The following is a 20,616-nucleotide window of genomic DNA, read 5'->3' on the forward strand; positions in this document are numbered from 1 at the left end:
TTATTTAAACTTCAAATGTCATCTATACTTTTTCTACTTTAATCTGTAACAGAGCAAAAACTAGAATAGCAGAGCCAAATGAATAACTCTGAGACAAGAAAAATATATATATAGTGAGAACGAGGATATAGGCTGAGGGCTTAATATAGTTATTAAAACAAACTCAGTTACTGCCTTTTAAGTATGCACACATGCATATAGTAAGTAAATGGATAAAACCAATGAAAGAATTATGACTCCAGGAGAAAATTTCCTCCACCCTCTTTGACTGGACTCTTCTAGGTTCTGCTGTATTTGCATTTTAATTTTAGAAAAGTTGGGTGTTTAAGATGTTGTGATCCATGATTTCTATCAACTTCTCTGCAATGATTTTTGTAATACATTCAAAATACATTGAACGGTAGCCTAGAAATATCATAGCCAATGGCTTGCTAATTTGGTGCGCATACTAAATGAAGCAGTATACTGTAGGTACAGAGCTACCTAGAGACAGCCCAAGGCCAAGTCCTCTCTATAACTTTGGCCTCACTTATATGATAGAATAACCCAAGGGAGGGGCAGTTGTGCACAGTGCTTTTTTTGTAAAAGAAAAAGGTGCCGGAACTCACACATGTCATACAACCTGCCTTGCCTACCCTACAAGGTGCCATCCAAAAAAGGTGCCGGAACTCCGTTCTGAGCGTTCTATGAGAAAAAAAGCCCTGGTTGTGCATATAGTATTGTTTAAAAGCAGCAGGATAGAAACCAGGAGACTATAAATTCTAGTTCTTTTCCATTGCTAGGAATCAAGATTGACCTGAAGACATGCTTGGGAGCACAAAAATAAGGGAGCTGAGGACAATGTCAGAAAAGTAATTAGGCCCATTTCTAACATCTACAAGGAAAAATGTTTTTTATAGAGCAGCATTCCATCTTATGATACACAACACTGCAGTCTGAAGTATGAAATCCTAGATTTCACATGTATGTGAAAACTAGGTCAAGTGAATGTACAGATTTAGTAAAATAAAAAAATTAAAATACTATTACAGTTAAGAACACCATTAACACCATAATTCTCCTGAATTGACATTGAATTTTATTGGAAATTAATATTTTTAGAGACTTGTTATCCCCAGACTATGCATAAATGAATGAGAAATAGCTTATTGCTATATGCCCCTGCCTCCTGTTAACTGATGGAAATGTAAGTACAGTAATGAGAAAATTGTTTGCTATAATATCAACAATTGAGTTCATCATGTCAAACTCCGTATCTAATTCATACCCTGTTCTAACACATGCCTTATTTAATTGTGAATTGTTGAAGTCAACACAGTGGTCTAAGTAGTCTTGAAGATTCATACCCTCTAAAGGCCCCACCTCTGATATGGCTGTGGCTCCATTTCTTCTCCTCAAGGTTTCTGCCCTTGTTCACCTGTGCTGTTGGTACTAAGAGTGGCAGTCAGGAAGATGAATCCAAGCCAGCACTGCCGATTTGACTACAACTTCTCTCTCTGACAACCAGCTAACTTTGATGGTATTGGAAGGACAGACATCAATGGAAAAAGGAACATGCACACCCTTGATCTTACTTTTCCCCAAAATTACCCTGATCATTAAGTTGGAACTGTGGCTAGTATGGGGAATCTCTGATCATTCAATGGTACTGAAGTATAATTCCCAGCAGCCAGCATATCCAATGATGAGGGATGACAAAAGTGTTACAGCTCAGTGGAGTGCAACAGGCTCTTGGGAAGAAAAAGGGCTTTATTTAACTTCAAAAGCATGTATTTACTTTTTATTTTTGTTAAAATAATAGCAAAGTGATTATTACAATTTATCTCTTATACCTTTATTTGCCGAAAGCTCACATATACCAGTGGTAAGTGACAATTTTAAATATGGATTGCAGAATTCAAGTAAGATATTAAGATAAATCTTATCAAAAAAATATCTTGTCATTAGTTCAAGTATTTCAGTATATTAAATCTTTTCAGGGTGTTCCAATGCCTTTTGAGGCAATACACAATCATTTCTTACACAATCATTTCTTTCTCTCTTTCTCCCTGGAAGTATACAAAGTCTTTATACTACTTTCTTTCAGTTGATCATGTTATATAAACTCCAGAAAAGGAGTAAGATATAGTTAAATAAAAAAGTTAAAGAGAGAAGTAAAAGAAATACAACTAGAATTATTTTACATCAAGAGCATTCACTTTCATCTTACTTTGTATGTAAAATGTATATGTAAAAGGAGGTCTTATTTCAGCCTCCTTCAGCCTGGGCCTTTCAAATGGTTGGGACTATAACTTCCAAACTTCCCAGCCACCATGGTCTTTAGCAATCCTGGGATTTCCAGGGGTTTCCAGATAAGTAAAAGTTGCTCTAATATTTGGCAAAGAATGTTCTAATATCTGCAGTTAGAACTTAATTGGATGACTTTTACATTATAATTTAATCTATAGGTTTGAGGGAATTAGCATATACTCATTGTTTAAATATTATTGAATTCTAACATCCTTGTAGAGTAGTAAAAGCTAAATTATCAAATAATATCAGTGTGAAGTAATATTTAACTTGAGCAAATTGGGAATTAATTTTCCTATATTTTGTCTCAGATAATCTTGGACCAAAGAACATGTTTGAACAATATAAATCCCAAAGCTATTAGTTATTGCTGTTTCAATTTCAGCACAAAAGCAAATTTTTCATTTAATATGGTAATTAAGCCAGGATTTAGATACTGAAATTGAAAGGCTCTAATTGCTATAAAGGAATTCCTCATCTGAAGTTGCATTTTAATTGTTAAAAGATTTAATTAAAAATATAAAACCATGTTTATATAAAACATAAACCTGAATTTAAAGGTTTTTATATATATAGTAAAAGAATCACGATATCAGAGAAGAAAGTTGTTGCCTTGCTGTTTACATCAATTTACCTTCTCGGGAGAGAACAATAAACTTTGATGATTTGATGACTTTGCCATCCAGGGTCCAGATGATAGTAGCAGGTGGATCTGAGGAAACCTGACATTGTAAGACCAATTTTTCACCTTCTACTACTTTGGTATCCTGTAGCTTTTCAGTAAAGGAAGGTGCTATTCCCTCAGGCTCTATTTTGTTATCTTTTTCTTTATCTTCAGTTGTCCCTCCATCTACTGCTGGTGGGCAATCCCCTTTGCAATTACTGTCATTCTCACTCTCTTTCTCCCTTGAGCTGGAATTAGTCACTTGGTTTTCATTCTTGGTGCTAGCATTCGGTATTTTATATCTAGAGTTGGTATCCTGGGACTCTGGAACGGTGCTGGTCTCTGGTAGTTTCGAAGTAGCATTGACGGCGTTCAACGTCTCGGATGTCACAGGATTTTTAGAGGTGATGCTGATGTCTGGCACTTTATTGCTGGCACTCGATTTCTGCACTTCAGAGTTGGCATTCACATTCTGGACTTGAGTCCCAGGGCCACCATTCTCTGTTGGTGTTTTTTTCTTTGCAGCAAGCACAGATCTAAAATCTGGGGTGCTTGGCTTTGGCTTTGAACCTGCTGCCTTGTCTGGTAAGGAAGGTTTGGGAGTGCCCTTTTTTGCCAGTACTCCACGAAAGTCTACCTGTTGTGGAGCATGGACCTTCCTTTCTTCTTCTGACAAGGTTTTCGGCTTGACCTGCCGTTGCAGGGTACCACGGAAGTCCATTTGTTTGGTTGGGATTTCCTTCAACTCCTCCTCAGAAAAACGTTTGGTGTTAACTTTCTTTGCCAGAATGTCCCGGAAGTCAATCTGCTCAGCCTCCTGTTGCCTTAGCTTCTCCTCTGTGCTCTCTCGGGTTTCTACTCGTCTTTTAAGCACTCCACGTACACTCTCCTGCTCTTCTTCAACTTGCTGGCCTTGCCCAGTATTCCTCCTGAAGGAGCCACTGATGTTTCTGAATGTCAGTGCATCCTCTCCACAATCAGCCTCTTGTCGTACTTTCTGCCTCCCACTGTAAGCAGAGAAGGGTTTGAGAGGGAGAGGAAGGGGCGGGAAAAGAGAAATAGGGGGAGCAAAGAGCTGGTTTAACGAATTCAGGAATCACCCCCTCAGAGAAAGGACAAAATATGTTTATAGAAGGGAAGGCTGATTAGCAGAATAGTTTATTGCATCAATGATGACTTCAGGAACCATATAAGGGAACTAAATTTTTTAAAAAAGTGCTCCACATTGTCAGCTGTATGATAAAAACAGCTTGTTGGGTCACATTTGGGGATTAGATTGAACAGCAGCCAGCTCAAGTCTACAAGGAAAGAGAATTAGCCGAGCAAAAAATAAAACCCGCCCACATAAGTTCCTGGGAACTGTACTCACTTTTTTTGCATTCCTTCTTTGGAAAATGAACTTTCTCTCAGCATCAAAGATACCTGACAGTTGCATTCTCCAACTGGGTTTCTGAAAAAGTACAACAAACTGACTCGGCAAAAAAAAAGGTTGCTCTCTGTTAGTACACAGAAGAGATCAATCCTTCACTATGCTGATTTTTTTTTTTGTTCCCCAGCCAAGCATCACAGTAGCAGTTAGCTACTTCATCATTGGCTAGAAAGAAACATTATTCTTCATCCCACTCACCCCCACCCCAAATGTTTCTCATCAAAATAAAGCTATAGGTGGAGATCAGAAGAGAATATACCTCTAAACAAGTAACCTGAAGAAAAGTAGCAGAAAATTAGGGGGGGGGGGGGAAAGAGCCGCTTTTACATCATCTACACTCTTTCCAATCCTTGTCCGAGTCTTTGTTTATACAAGACCAAGGGTTTAACTTTCCAAGTTAAAAGATATTAAAACCAGGGTCTCCTTTCCCTGCTCCTTCTTTTTCCCTCCCCCATCAAACAGTATAATCAACCCTCATGGATTGTTTCAGCCTGTGCATGTTTATATTTAAAATAATAATAATAAAAGTGTCACCATATATGGTGCTGAGCCCTTATTCTTCCTTTTGCAGAGGAATGCCAGAAATGCCTGAAGAAAATGACTCCCATTAAAGTCATTAAAATACTTTCCCCTCTTCCCACCCGCCCCCAGGGCCACGTTACGCTTCATAGCAGATACATCTTCAAATGGTTCATCTCCCCAAGAGATGTAAAAAAAAAAAGGGGGGGGGACATCACTCAGATTGTGTAAACATTGCTACCACATCCTAAGCAGCTTGCCGTTTTATGAAAAAGCGCTTTGTCTGCCAACTGCTGGAGAAGAGGTAGACGTTATATCAGATGAATTTTCAAGATTTTGCTATCCCAAAACTAGATCTAAAAGTGCTTTTTTTTAAAAAAAAATGTTTTTACGAGAAATGCCTGTTCTACTTTCAGGCTTGCTGTACTTCAACCATGTTCTCAGAATAAAACACAAGGCTAAAAATAATATCTTAAAATAACTGAATAAACTATAGTGTGCTTGATCCATACAACTAGAGCATAATTTCTAAACTAGGAGTAAGAAATTTACTTCTATGGAGGTTCATATTTCCAACTGAATGCTATCAGAATTTGCATCCTGGAAGACAGATGGGGCAAGCTTATATAAATGTGATTGTGAATAAAAACATTAAAACTAAAAATATAACTTTTAGATTAACCTTAGCTTAATTTGAGAATGAAATCATCAATAGGATGATCGATAGATGAGAGACAGAAAGCAAGGAAAAAAAGTATATTTTGTCTATTTGGCATTTGGGACAAAATTAAACTCCACCCAACTACTTCATTGTCCAAGAGAATTTAGCCTTTAGCCCTAAAAAAAGGATCCAATCCTAACATTACACTCTTAATAAAAAGACTTTTCATCATTTTGAACCCATAGGTTTTTATTGCAATATTTGGAAAAAAGTTGTTGTGAAACAAGTATTGATTGGCAATAGTTATATTAATTACTTTATTCTGAGAGGATTTAGCACAGCTGACACACAAAGCTCCAAGTTTTATTTTAAAAAAGAATTGTTTCATGTTATGAAGTTTTGAAAACATGAGATTCCAGCAATAAGTAATTATCAAGTTTAGTAATCAACAATTATCCCACAATTATCCTGCACACTGAAATTAAATTTTGAAGCAATTGCTCTTAACTTTGATTCAAGCTTGTATTAGTGATCAGCTGCCATGAAGAGGCATAGTGAGTTTAATCATGGTTTGAATAAACCACAACCAGCTTTGTACACGCCAGCACTCCAAATCGCTAATGGTGTTTTTGATTTTGAAAGCAAAGTCAAACAGTAATTCTGGCTCTTGGGTTTTTGTTTTTTTTTAAAGTTTGGTGTCAGTCTTTATTCCTTCTCTGCCCATTCAGCCCCCTACATTCTCTCATGCCCTTTCTGTTTATGGAGACTTCAAAGTGCACTTAAGAATATAAAAATACTCTCTTCTGGTTGGCTATTTAGCTTAAATATGTATTAACTCAGCTGTGGCATGCTGTTGATGAAATCCACAGTATGGCTTATAAAAGCCAGTTTTAACTAGTTGAATTGACATGTTTGTTACAGTTTTGGCCTTTAGCACTTTAAGCGTAAAAAACAAGAGAGGTTTTGCTGAGCAAGGATATATGCATGAATTATGACTCCTAGTTATTCTTTTGTTCTGAATGCTACTGAGAATGTCCATTTCAGATGCAAATGAGAGCAGCCAAGGAGCGCTCTCTTTCTCTCTGTATGTGTGTGTTGAGGGAGAAATCCCTCTTGTTTTTCTTTCACCAATGCTTGTTCTATCAGATTAAAACGTTTTGTTTTAATGTATCAAATTAAAAAGTTTTGTGTTTGCAACCAAATAGGGGAGAGGATCCTTTAAATACTGGGGAAGAGGGAGATAGTCAACATTCCTGATTATCTGCAAAACTTGGTAAGGCACTTCTGGGTTCCCATTTCTTTCAGTTTGAACACCTGCCAGTTCTGGGTAAGTGAGAGTTAAGGTTATCTTGCAGATCTCCAGCCAGTCAGTGAGGGGGTAGCAAACAGATTACCCCTATATGATATCTGGGTGGTCCAGATATTTTGCAGTTCAAAGGGCTATCTCTGAATCCCATTGTCTCCCGTTGTAGAAATACCCAAAACTGTTCTAGCAAAAATGTGGAATAACCTAAAAAATCCAATTTTTTTCCTGAAAAATCAAAGCAAGTTGATGATACTTCCACCATGCAAAGTTTTGTTCCAATATGATGTTTTGTGCATCACAACTGCCTCCAGTGGACAATGTTTGGAAGCATTCTCCTGAATGAAGGATTTCTTGGTTGTGGGACCTTCACTCTAGAATCCTCAAGGTGTGCCTGTTTGCTTCAAGATTTGAGTTTCATCTATCACTGAAGGTATGCATTTTAATGCAAGCCTTTGATTCTCCTGAGTGCTAATTGACTGTTTTATGAGAAAAGGAAGAATAATCACATAAGATCACATGTGAATTGCAGACTGAATATTAAAAAAATTAGAGGTAAGCAAATTAATAAAAAAACTAAGAATAGGCCAGGAGAGCAACTGCTTGTAATGTGAATATTGACTGTTTCAATAGTTTAATATGAAATCCACATGGCAACTAACCTAGGCACTGATATCCTAGGAACCCATAGCCAAAATATATAATGAATGCACTTGCTTGAAAGCAAAGACCAATAGAAATAAAATGCCTAATCATTTATGTTTTAGGTGACTGAAAGAGTTACTCCTCTTATATAAATATATACTTCACCTGAGTTGTATTTCATACTGGCCAGCCTGACAAGGTTCAATATTCCTTATAATCAAGGTAAAGATGTCTTCATTTTGTAGGAATTCATAGCCTGCTTCTGTTGTTATTTCCTCTCCATCTTTGAACCAATGAACTGTGGGGAATGGATCTCCAGCAATGGCACAAGAAATAATGACATTCTGTCCCACTACTGCTCTCACTGATTGTGGTTTGCTAATAAACCATGGCTGAATACCATCCTGAGGTTCTGCAACACAAACAAAAAATGTTAAGGCAGGCAGAGAGAAAGCACTGTTGGAATCACTTGTGCTGAATTGCATTTGGGACAGCATGACAAACCATTTTCTGGATACTTTGCTTTGGATGCTTTGGATGCATATGCATACTCACAATATTCTGGCTAGTGCAGCAGCAGGAGTAATGACAATTCCCTATATAGCAGAAGTAGTCAACATATACCCCAGATACTTCCCTCAATAGCCATGTCTATCACAGCAGCTATTTGTGAAAGTGCAAACAAACCTGTAAAGTGCAGTGTTCTGGAATATGCAGTAAGGGATCATGTCAATTCATTTTAAGTTTTCTTTCACTTTTTTTTCATCATGAGTTAGTAGGTCACTCTTCAGAATACCGTACCAGAAGTTTAAATTCAGCCTTTATTGTAAGTCACTTTGCACAACATGCAGAAAACTTGCATGTTATGTAGATATCCCTCCATCCCTTTTCCTGGGGAACCTAACAATACCTCAGATAATCTCCATCTGAATTACAGTGCTTGCTGTAACAAAAGTTTCCATAATAGTTACAGCAACAGCATGTCTAATGTGATTGCAACTGGTTCAAAGAAAAGGAAAAAAACAAACAAGGTGATCTAAAAATACAGAAGGAAAGATTTTGGGAAAAAAGACAAGTGAAAACATTGTTATCTCTAGGGTAAAGAGATGGTACCTCAGTCATTTCAAATGTGTTTGACTTTAAAAAAAAAGTTTCCTGGAGGATTTCCATGTTTCTTTTGTTTCCAAAAATCTGAAGTCTTTAAAATAAAAATCAACAACCCAGATGGTACTCTGTGTACTTCTTTTTTTAAAAAAAAACACTGATCTGTGGGCTGGAGAGAATGTTTAAGTAAATAAACTGAAGAAAAACAAATATAGTCCATGGTTGTTTTAAATATCTAGACCAGTGATTGTGAACCTTTTAGAGACCGAGTGCTCAAACTGCAACCCAAACCACACTTATTTATCGTCCAATGCCGGATGGGCGTGGCCACTGGGTGGATGTGGTGTACTGGGTGGATGTGGCTGGCATGGGTGTGGCCTACTGGGTGGGTGTGGCCAGCTCAACATCACTCGCATCAGGGCCACTTGTGCAGGCCTGGGCAGGCCTGGGGCGGATCCAAGGATCTCTGGTGGCGGGTGGGTGGGACCAGGGTGAGTGCCGGGGCATGGTCCAATGGAGGAGCCTCACTGAGCCTCAGGCCACACAGGGGGCCCCTGGACGAAGGCACGGACTGCCTGGAGCCCTTGCCAGCGGAGGCCAAGCACCCAGCCCGGCCCTTGAGCTCTCATGGCACCCGGACCCCACAGCCCTGCCTACCCTAGCCGCACTTCCCTGAGGGGATGCCCAGCTATGTTTAACTCCTCCTCAAGGCTACTGCTTCTATGCTCGCTCTCCTTGGCCAGGTTGCTCATGGTGGGGCTATCGGTAGAACAAAAAAAGTTCCATCAGACTAACTTCTTGAGATCTTGCGAGAAGTTAGAAAGTCTCATGGAACTTTTTTTTTTGTCCCACAAACACGTGGCAAAGGCTGAGAAGCGAATGGAGAAACGGAAAGCAGCTGAAAGGCAGGTTAGTAAAAAAAATGCTTGGGGGAGGTGGGGGCATCTGAGCGGGGGCGGGGGCAGCAACCTCTCCCTGTGTGGCTTCGGCAGGTGTCTGGCAGGGGGAGGGAAGAAACTGGACTACCACCATGCTAGCGCCGCCATGTTGCTTCTCCACCCCATGCACAGTCCTGCCCCACCCCTTGCATGGAGCGCCATGCTGTCATCGCTCCCCCCACCCCCATGCGGCATCTTCTTTCCAGCTCTGACGCCTAACTTCCTCCGCTGCTGTGTGGGACTAAAAGTTCAATCAAGCAATTCCAACTTTTTTTTTTGCACAGGGTGGAGGCCTAGGACTGGGGCCACAGCGCACGTGCCCACAGAGAGGGCTTTGCATGCACCTGTAGCACACGTGCCATAGGTTCGCCACCACAGATCTAGACAAATGAAGAATTGGAAAATGAAGCCTTGAAATGTCTGCCCAAAATCAGCACCTGGCATCCTAAAATTCTGATGTGAAACTTACATCAATACATTATTAAACAAAATTGAGACTGCTTTATATACTCTAGAGCAGAGGTCACCAACCTTTCTCAGTTGGTGGACCGGAGGAAAAGGGAGGGGGAAGTTTTTTACCCACATGTGTGTGCACACATGTGCACAGGGCCGCAAGCACACACATGCTGCAAACAGGGTAGGGCTAGCACCCGTGTGATACTCACTAACCTTGCCCCATTCTTGCGTGGCACAGCACCTCATTTCTGCACCTTGCGGTGCAGTGGCGGCCATCTTTGCACCACCTTGCAGTGTGGCAGTGACCCATTTTTGTGCCCCGTGCTTTGGTGGCACCCTGTTTTTGTGCCTTATGGCACGGCAGCAGCCTATTTTTGTGCCCTACAGTGTATTAGTGCCCATTTTTGCACCTGGCAGCATGTCATCTGTTTTTGCACCTTGCAGCATGGCAATGGTCCATTTTTGTGCCCTGTGGCACGGTGGTGCCCATTTTTGCATCCTGTGGCACAGCAGTGGCCCGTTTTTGTGCCCTGAGATGTGGCAGCAGCATTGTCCCATTTTCGTGCCCTGAGGCATGGCGGCGGCCCCTTTTTGCACCCCACAGCGTAGCATCCTGTTTTCATGGCTTGTGGCCATGGCACTAGCGCAAGTATGGGGGTGTGTGCACACACTGGCCAGTAGGCCACAGCCCACTACAGGGCTGTGGCCTACAGGTGAGGGATCCCTGCTCTAGAGTGAAGATAAGATCAGGTCTTAAGATAAGATAAAATCTTAACTGAGATTTACTCCTTGTATAGAACAATCTCAGGAGGAGATATTTGTGTCTACAGTTATCTTTGTAGTTGCTCACTTGCTATTTTTATAGTCTTAGTAATAAATCCAAATGAATGCCTAACTTCTGTACAAGTTGCCCAAAACCCCGAAGCAGTGTTCTTCAACTTAGTGCCCTCCAGATGCATGGATTAGATTTCTATACATGTATGGGCTGAAGACTAGGATTTGTCTATCATATCTGAGGATAATAGATGGGGGGGAAGTGTACAATCTCATTATCAAGCTCTGAACCTTTACACAACATATTTAATTGCCACCTGTTTGCAGATTTTCTAATTGCCAAAATCTAACAGCCCTGATCAGCTCCACACCACAATACCTTTGTGCATATAAGAATGTTTATGCAAGAGTTTAATTATTAACCCCTTCTCATCTACTGTGGATCTTGGGGAATGTTCCATAAACTGTCTTCACTGTTTCATTATTATTTACTCCATCAATATTCTCTAAAAGCTGACTGGGCAGCCAGAAGTAGAGAAAAACTGAGAAAAGGGTTATGGAAGAAAAGGGGAGAGGGAGAGTGGGAAGAGAGCAAAGGGAGTGGCTTCATTCACTTTGCTTTGGACCTCCACTCCCATGCATGTGACCCCTGGTACAATCTGGACCTTGATAAATTAATAAAACAGAAGGTTCCCATCCTGCCCTGATACATAATATACATGAATGCATATGCTCGAGTAAAGCATTCGAGTATACTTTTATCCTTTCCATATTCCCACAAGCATATTCATGCAGCTGGGTGACTCATTCTGGCTAAATAACATTTGCTTTCACTGTACGTTTTGCCTTACTCTTTTCACAAAAAGTAATTGGCATCATTCACTATACTCAGAATGGCTCAGCTGCGCTTCCTTTAGCTTTAGTACCATAGGCTTAGCTACTGTAACCTTAAGGCTCTTTTTGAAAGTGCTACTCCATGAATAGGCCAGTGCATTACTTCAGATCTGAAGACTAAAAATGGTGCTTCAGGGTCACCTGTACAGCACTCTCTGGTAATCCTTTAAAGTGGCAGCACTAGCAACTTTTCCCAGAACGGCTACAGTGCAATTCTGGGAAAAGACACATTTGGTTTCTGGAATTGCTGACAGATGTTATGTCTGTATCCATGCATGCAACATATAGGCTTCCTCCCTCTTTGCTTGTTTAGATTACTCAAAGCCATTGTTTTATGGCCTGTAGTTATCTAAACACATGGAATGTCCAAATTAGGTCATTAAGCGCATGGCAGTATATTATTGAAATTTTGCTAATTAATACACATATTTTCTATCTTTAAATATTCCATTCCATCAGGTGCTTGAGCAAATAAATGTAACTGCTTATAATTATACATACATAAAAAAGGTAAAGGTAAAGGTTCCCCCGCACATGCGTGCTAGTCGTTTCCAACTCTAGGGGCCGGTGCTCATCTCCGTTTCAAAGCCGAAGAGCCAGCGCTTGTCCGAGGACGTCTCCGTGGTCATGGGGCCGGCATGACTAGACGCCAAAGGCGCACGGAACGCTGTTACCTTCCCACCGTAGTGGTCCCTATTTTTCTACTTGCATTTTTACGTGCTTTCGAACTGCTAGGTTGGCAGAAGCTGGGACGAGTAACAGGCGCTCACTCTGTTACGCGGCACTCGGGATTCGACCCGCCAAACTGCCGACCTTCTGGTCGACAAGCTCAGCGTCCTAACCCACTGAGCCACCGCGTCCCCTATACATACATACAAACATACATATACACCCATAAATAAGAAAACAATAGATAGAAATATAGATAGAAATATACTAATTGTAACTTGAACTTAAAGTGTTGTATTCATAACCAAGTTTCTGAACTATTCAGTCACATTCATACACTTCTATCCTTTACAGAAACACATCACAACCTTTTAGAAATCTATGTATTCTCATTTAATATTTTCTTTTCTGGTTATAGAAATTAAAGTACATTCTTCCTAGTGAAGCAGAATGAACTATAAGGCCAAATATCCATTAAACTTGTATATAAAGGGAAACTATGGAGTTTCAGAGACAGGGAAGTTCTCAATTTTTTGAATACTTTCCTGTGTAGCTGTTACACAATGCAGAAAATGTGTGTGTTCACGCGCATGCATACCTGTTGGCATATAGACATAAACACTTTACCTTGTACAGTCAGGGTTGCTTCCGTATGAATTCCTCCCAAGTCATTCCAGGCCTCACAGGTGTATTCTCCTGTGTCCTCAGGAAATACCTCTTGGATACAGAGGCGATACACATTGCCCTTCTTCTCAAAGTGAAAATCCTCTGTTTCCTGGATTTCTTTACCATTGTGAAGCCAAATTATTTCAGGAGGTGGATTAGCTGAGCCACAAAACAAAACAGAAGTGTTTGAGATAAAACAAAAGCAGCAGGGGAAGTCTATGAACTATTCTATTAGGCCAGCTGCAACTATAAGATAAGGCAGAACAAGAAACTCACATGGACTTCCTGCTGCCACAGCAATGTTAAAAAGCTCTATTCTGAGTAAAATACAGGGATATAATATAGAACATGTATATGTTAGTGAATTCTTATCTGCACATGCATGCATGCACACAGACCAATTCTTTGGCTTTAGTAACATTAATGCACCTGTGTCTGATCAACTATTATTTTATGGGTTCCTACCAAAAGCCAAACATGTGTTCAAACATACATATTATGTACCAGAATTAGTGGAACTATCCCCCGCTAATCCTTTTTTCTACCTTCTGAAAATGTCTTTTGCAAAAATAGGAGTAATAGTTTCTTCATAAGTGCTCTAGGCACTTTTCTCATTGTGTTTTGCATCCCATTTAATCCCACTATTCAATAGAAAAACTGAGTTTTCACAAATCATTTCTCACTCTTCCATAGATTTAGATAAAGGGTTCTAATTTTTGTTTGTACTAGTTTTTATAGCCTAACCAAACAGGGTCTGGCCAAGCCTACAAAGAAATGCACAAAAACGTATAATTAACATATTAAAGTTAACATACGCATATTCCATAAAAAGAAGGCCACCATTTTAAAAGTGCATGAAAATACCCTAGCTTTTTAGCCATACCAATCATGGATTGCTTTTAACTTCCTTTCTTCAAATTTCAAGCACTTTTTTATTCTACAGTGGCAGTAGAGCCATCTATTTACCTTAGACTCTGTTTGTTTCCCTGTCTTCTCTAATGATAAAAAGTTTAAAAAAAGAAAAAAGGCATAAAGAGATAATATTAATCAAAGGCAAAAAACCCTGCTTGATTACAAAGCATAACACCCCTGTTAAAATTCTGAATACTTTATTATTTTTTATTTAGTTCTATTTCTATACTGCCTTTCCTCCCAAGTAGCCCACTAGAAAACAGAAGTATTTACCTGAAACTTCCACTGTCATAATCACTTGGCTTCCATCCATTACCTTGAGATCACTTAGGCCTTTCAGGAGGACTGGAGGAAAGGTTTTATTGGCTGCAACAGGATGTGCACTTTCTACTTTAATTCTGCTTCTCTTTTCTGCTTAAATAAAAGACATAGTGGTTTCCCATAAGGAAATCTTGTAAAAGGATTCAATTACTGTTATCAGAAAATAACTTAATAGAACCATTTCCAGTGTACAGAGACTCAACACTACTTATCAGAAATCTACATGAGCAAGTATATTTCTACATGTCAACTACACGTCCTCGATGAAAGCAAACACAGATCTTCAACAGGAACGTGTGACAAAACAGAGGTTGCTTTATTCCAATGCACATAAAGTGAAAACAAAGTCAGCGTTGGTAGCACATCGCTCCCAATGCTTACATAGTCGCCAGGTACAGGGCTCCGCCCTCAATCCATAGATCAACATCTGCCCACAATTCCATATAATCCCTCCTCCCCCCTTTGCTGCTGTCTCCAGATGCCAACCCCACGCACGTTTGTCAGCCTGTCTCCCCCCTATCCAGCAGCCCACCCCAACCAGGTAAGTAGACCATATAACCCCACCCTTATTCCTAAACGTCCAGCCTCACTGTGCCCAGCTGCACAAGGAACGCCACAGCCCAAACTGCCCTCCACAAACCCGAAGAAGTCTGTTCCTGGGCTCTTCTGGCTGGCAGCCATCCCGGCAGGGAGCTCCAAATGCTCCACTGCCCCCCCCCAAGGTCCCCACGCATAACCGGTCAGCAGCGGAGCCACCGGGATGCTCCAGTCGCCACGTAGCCCTCTCCAACGCCTCCTGAATCAGCTGTTCGGCGGCAGCCCCCTCCAACGCGGCACACCTGGCAAGAAGGCTCATTTCCGCAACCGCGCCTACCAGCATTTCCGGAAGCAGCTGGCAGGTGGCCGACAAAGCAGGAAGCAGCTGGCAGTTGACCGAAGTAGCAGGACGCCCGGGAAGGCCGACGGAGTCCGTGGGGAAGGGAGGAGGATGCAGCTGCCTGGCGGTAGGCCCCACGGGGAGACTGGCAGAAGCAGGGTTGCTGACTGGAACTGGGGGAGAGGGGCCGGCGCGAGAGACCGCCTCCCCCACTGAATGTTGGGCCCACGGGGCTCGACACTACATTTATGTATTATTACTAATCAAGTATTTTAATTTAGTTAATTTTCAAGTAAAAACTTCTGAAATATAGAACACGTAACACCAATTTTATTATTTACATATATTTGCTAAAGATAGAAATAAAAAATAATAGTAAATCATATCCTAATTTTGGATTAGTTTGTTGAGAAATTTCCCAAAAGATATTTGCCATTCATTTTTTTTCCTAGAAAGTTTGTATAAATAATGAGAACAATTATTCTTGCCTGAAGTATGCTATTTGGTTCAAATGTAACCAATGCCAAATTGTTTTTAGCAAGCAGCTATCTTAGGAAGTGTATTGAAAAAAGACATTTAGGAGATTGAGATAGATTCTTTGCAGCTATTAGTGTAAGAAATAATAAGAGCAGTGTGTTGGCGTAGAGGTGAAGATGCTCGCCTCCCACTCATAAGGTTGAGAGTTCAGTCCTAGGCAGCAGCAGATGGTTCTCTATCAAGGTGAAAAGAGAAAATATAGGGCATCTGGCCAGTAAAATGCTCAGCTCCATTGGGTCACCCTGATTCCACCCTGAATAAAGGGATTAAAGGGTTGTAAAAAGAAAAAAGTGTAAGAAATAATAAAGACAATGAAAATTGGAGTGGGGAGGGAATGGGGTGCTGGGAACCACAGATTAGAGCACCAAGGAGCAAATATTTTAGAAAGAGGATATAGTTTTCATACTATATAATGTACCTTATACTATATGGAAAAAATATGTTGTTAAGAGAACTCAAGAAAGATAGATATTTTATTGTTAGGAAAAACCCATTTCCATGGTTGTTGCAATTGGTAGATTAAATCCCATCAAGTTTGTGAAAATCATCTTCAGGCAGCCAAACTGTCTTTAGATCAGGATGCAAAAGGTATAGCCTTAGAACCAGATGCAGGTCATCAGCATCTCTTCTTGGCCTCCTTAGCATTCCTATTAGTGATAATGATTTCAGGGGCAAATAATATCTCCAACTTGCAAATAAGCCCTATGTCCACTTAAGGCCCAAGACCTGTTTTAATCTCCTCTGATTTTAGGGTACAACCATTGATCTGATTCTTCTGTAGACTGAAGTTGGGAGCTTTTGTTTTAGTGAAAGGAAGTGGTTTAACAAGCTGGTTTCCCCCCCCCCTCATATTTACAAGAAGGAATACAGCAAAAGGAATAACCTGACCTACAAATTCCAGAATAAAACTTCATACAAATAAAAGCATCCATATAGTTATTTTATGGCATATTGTTCTCATTTAACACTTAATTAGCTAGCATTTAAAACAGACAAACATTTTACATGTTAGGCTGACTGGTATGTCTTCCTAGAATTTCCTGGCTGCTTCAGTCAAGACGGCTTACCTGGGCTCTTGGCCCACAGTCAGCCTTTATGGCATGTCTAGCTAAGAATTCTTACTTGCATACTACAAGAAGCCACTTAAACAATTCATTGTCCTTTGTCAAGATGAAGGTAGAATTCTGTTTTTATATACACTATAATTTAATTCCAGTAATTCTTTCTCGTAACCTTCCTATTGTTTAATGGATTTTTTCGCCCTGTACTACTTAGCTTTGAAGCTAGATATTACTGATTGTTGACATAACTGCCATCTTTAACTTAGAAACTACGACTCTCAACATCCACAAACTATTAATAGAACTAATTGGGTTACAGTCTTCATGTGATGTTCGGGAAGAAAAATTATGAGTACTTTACATTTATTTCACGAGCACGTAAAGACACTTAAGAAATGCCATACATTTTTTAAAAAGCTTTAGATATTCTATGGACATATAAATGTGCTGTAAGTGAATTGGGTGGCAATATAATTATTTTTAATAAATAATAAATCCAATGGACCATTAATAAATATGTTTTAAGATATCAAAGACTTTAACTTCTACTGGTCTGGTTAATAACAGACACGACTTCTTTCATATTTATACTGAGGCAGATTTTAATTAATAATTTCTATTATTACTTAGCCCATCTAAGTATATTAACTAAATGTTTTCTTCTTCTTCTTTGTAGGAAATTCTTTTGTTATTAAATCTCCTCTTTTGGTCAGTAGTTATTCTATATATTCTTACCACATTGAAATGAGCAGGGCAATTATAAATGTGGCATGACAATAACCCAATCTTTATTCCAAAACCCATTGCTCAAGAATCAGTTGAGTAATACTCACCACTGGTCACTAAGAACTGACACTAAAATCTATATATTTTGCTTTTGAACAAGAGAACAGGAAAGATTAAAGAGAACTTTAACAAGAGAACAGGAACAATTAATCCCAATTCTTTTTTTTCTTTCTAATTCTATCTGTCATCTTACAATGTCCCTTGGCCCATTTATATCTCTTTTTTCCTTTCAGTTTTAATACTTTGCACTCCAACCTCAGGAAGCTATAACGACACAGGATGCAGATTCCAATGAGAAAACAAGAAGCAGCTTCTCCAATTACTTATCTAAAAATGGCCATGCTTAGTTTCAATGGTCAGAAATGGAAAAGGAAACTTCAAAATTATTATTACATATAAAGTTCACAAACAACTTTCCCACAGCACTCCTTCTTACTTAATACAGCAGCTTGTTCATGAATGAAAAGGGCCATCTTTTATTAGCATCCCAACTGTGAGTGGCATACAAGGCTTCTTGAGTCAGCTCCCCAGAGGTTTAGGTTCAAGTGCTTCTTCCAGAGAATACTTTTTTCAGAACCTAGAAAGTGCCCTCTGCTCTGCTTTACTTTCTTCTGCCCATATGACAGTTTCCCATGATCACAGCCAAAACTATCAGGAAATTGAAAGGATATTAATTCATGTGCCAATTTCAAGATTCTACATTCCCCCTTTTGGGGATTGATGTACTAAAATGGGAATGCACTAAAGTACCTTCCTAATGTTTCTTCACTTGGTTACTTCAAGAACTCCGATTAGTATCTGACTGGCTGGCAGTCTGCAAAGAGGGGAAGCCAGTAATTATTGCTGATAGCATTTCTTAGCCAATCCATGGACTTCTACTGCTCTTAACATTGCACAAACATTGCATCTCATTGAAGAGTTAAGATCCCAAAGACCCATGGTTTGATTCACATTTTCTTTTATTCCCTTTCAACTCTCAGCAATCTTACATGGGTAGTTCATAAAAGTAATCTCTCATTTATTTCTCATATGGCCATGTTAAGTGCCTCCAAATGTAATCAAAATATAGGGGAGAGGGGCAAAGGAGAGGAGAAATTGCTATATATAATATGTAGATAGATCTCTTTCCCCACACTATTTATGGATAAACATATAACATAGTGTAAATGTGGAATGATTTCTCAGAATAGACTGAGAAAATGTCTCCTTTTTTTTAGATTTAAGGAATTCCTTGTTGTGCCCAAGAGTGGCCAAATTTCTATTCTTAGTCTTCGAAAATCTCCTATGAATATTGCTGTCACAAGTCCTTCTGTTCTCAAAACTTTAGCAGGTCTTGAAAGCCTGAGAAATTGGGCCACATTTTTGGACATTTTTGTGGCAACCTTCGCAGATATTAAAAATACAAAAGGGGGAATGTGCATTCATTTCTTAACACTTGTTCACTACTTTCAACATATTTTTTCTTCTTATCTTGGTTCTGCTGTTGACTGTGCTGAGCTGACTGTGTTACCTATTTCCTGTCCATCAAATGATTGATTATCATTTCAGAGAATGTCAATACCTTTTCTCCCTTTATAACAGAAAACTCGCAAATTAAAAACTAATCAAGTAGTGGCTTTATTTTCTCATCAGTAAATTCTAATAAAAATAAACTAAATCCAAATTTAGTACAACGGGGAAACATAATCCCTAATGTTTAGTTTCAGGAAAAGAGATTTAAATCGGCCAAAGGAGTCTGTTTGCCAGAGCTTTACAATAAGGCAGCCAAATAACGCCTAGCCTGAATCCTTTGCAGACATACATGCTCAGCAATACTGACCATTTATGGTGATTAAAATATTGTGTTGGCTCCCAGTCTCATAAATCAACTGAGCTGCAGAAAAACACTTAACTCTCAAAGTGCTAGTTTGCTAAGCATGCAGAGAAGTAGATATACAAATATCCACGAAGCCAAATCACTCAACCAGCATGTTTCAAATAAAATGTTCAACAATACAGAGTTCACCTCCATCCTGGTCTACATCTGGATCTCTCTTGCTTTAACACTGTTAATTCAAGGGGAAGAAACAGGTTGCTTAACAGGAACCCAAAACGTGAAGTCATTTGGTTTCTGTTTCTTGCTACAAGAAGTGTTTTTAAAATTGCAATCCCACAAACACAGCTTAAAATTAAAAAGGTGTTACAATATTACAATCAACATAATATCCATGAATTTTTTTTTAAATTTCCTTTTTCTACATAGCTCAGCCTGGATTTTCACATCAGGGAAAGCATCTACTTTTGCTATGTCTGGAATTGGACAAAAGGATGAGACTGAAAGAAAGCAAACCTTCTCAGCAATTTTGTATATACACACAATGACCCCTAAACACAACCCAGTCACAGCCTAATGGCTGTGAGATAACTTTTCCAGTCTAGCAATAAATAGATACATTGTTTATCTAAATAATTGGGCAATACACTCGTCATCCCATTGGCTTAAATGAAGAGAAATGCAATTAATCCCAGATATGGTCATGTCAGTTGCAACAACTCTATTAGACATAAATAAAGCAGCTTTTCTTTTGGCTGAACTACTTTCAAGACTTTGTGATAATATTTAATGATACAAAACATGCTATCCAGCAACAATTCCATCTCTTTAAATGCAAACCAATATTCTCCAGTGTTTTTTTCTTAACTGTAATCTAAGATATTCCAAGGTTGATAATAATTGTTTCCTGCAATAAGTACAGCTTCCTTGAAAGGTCTTCATAGTCAAAATCATAATCAAATCTTAATTTGGATAATAGAGACTAGGTCAGGGAGGTAGTTTGGCCTTCCCAGTAGGACACTATATAGAACAATAAACCAGACATGGTACATGGAAAGGACAGCACTGACACTGGAAACCCTCAAAATTAGTGCTGATTGACTTCAACATTAACTCTGATGTGGCTTGATTGGGGCGACTCAGGAGGCAACTATGGTAATCCAGATTTGTCACAGGGCCAATATATGATGCAGTACACATGGTCAATGTGGCGTATATTCTGATGTACAGGGATGTTCTGACTGTCAAGGGATGTTACTATCTTGCACTTCTGGTGGGGAAAATGGCAGTTTAGATGC

The 20,616-nt window shown here is 39.4% G+C and overlaps 1 protein-coding gene across 2 annotated transcripts in view; it reads right to left on the reverse strand.

Annotated features, from left to right (window-relative positions):
- The window catches only part of MYLK (myosin light chain kinase), a 195,133-nt gene that overhangs the window by 70,243 nt on the left and 104,274 nt on the right, over positions 1-20,616 (reverse strand). Inside the window, exons 12-16 of one of the 2 annotated variants that reach the window (XM_081315205.1) lie at positions 14,197-14,334; positions 12,973-13,170; positions 7,676-7,922; positions 4,323-4,403; positions 2,924-3,960 (exon numbers count right to left, since the gene is read on the reverse strand). In XM_081315205.1, the coding sequence (XP_081171331.1) occupies positions 2,924-3,960; positions 4,323-4,403; positions 7,676-7,922; positions 12,973-13,170; positions 14,197-14,334 (1,701 nt within the window). Of the gene's footprint in view, positions 1-2,923; positions 3,961-4,322; positions 4,404-4,641; positions 4,770-7,675; positions 7,923-12,972; positions 13,171-14,196; positions 14,335-20,616 lie in introns of those variants that run through there. The other variant, XM_081315201.1, reaches the window with a different exon arrangement.

Source organism: Vipera berus, assembly GCF_964194415.1.
Source record: "Vipera berus genome assembly, chromosome: 1".
Lineage (NCBI taxonomy): Eukaryota > Metazoa > Chordata > Lepidosauria > Squamata > Viperidae > Vipera > Vipera berus.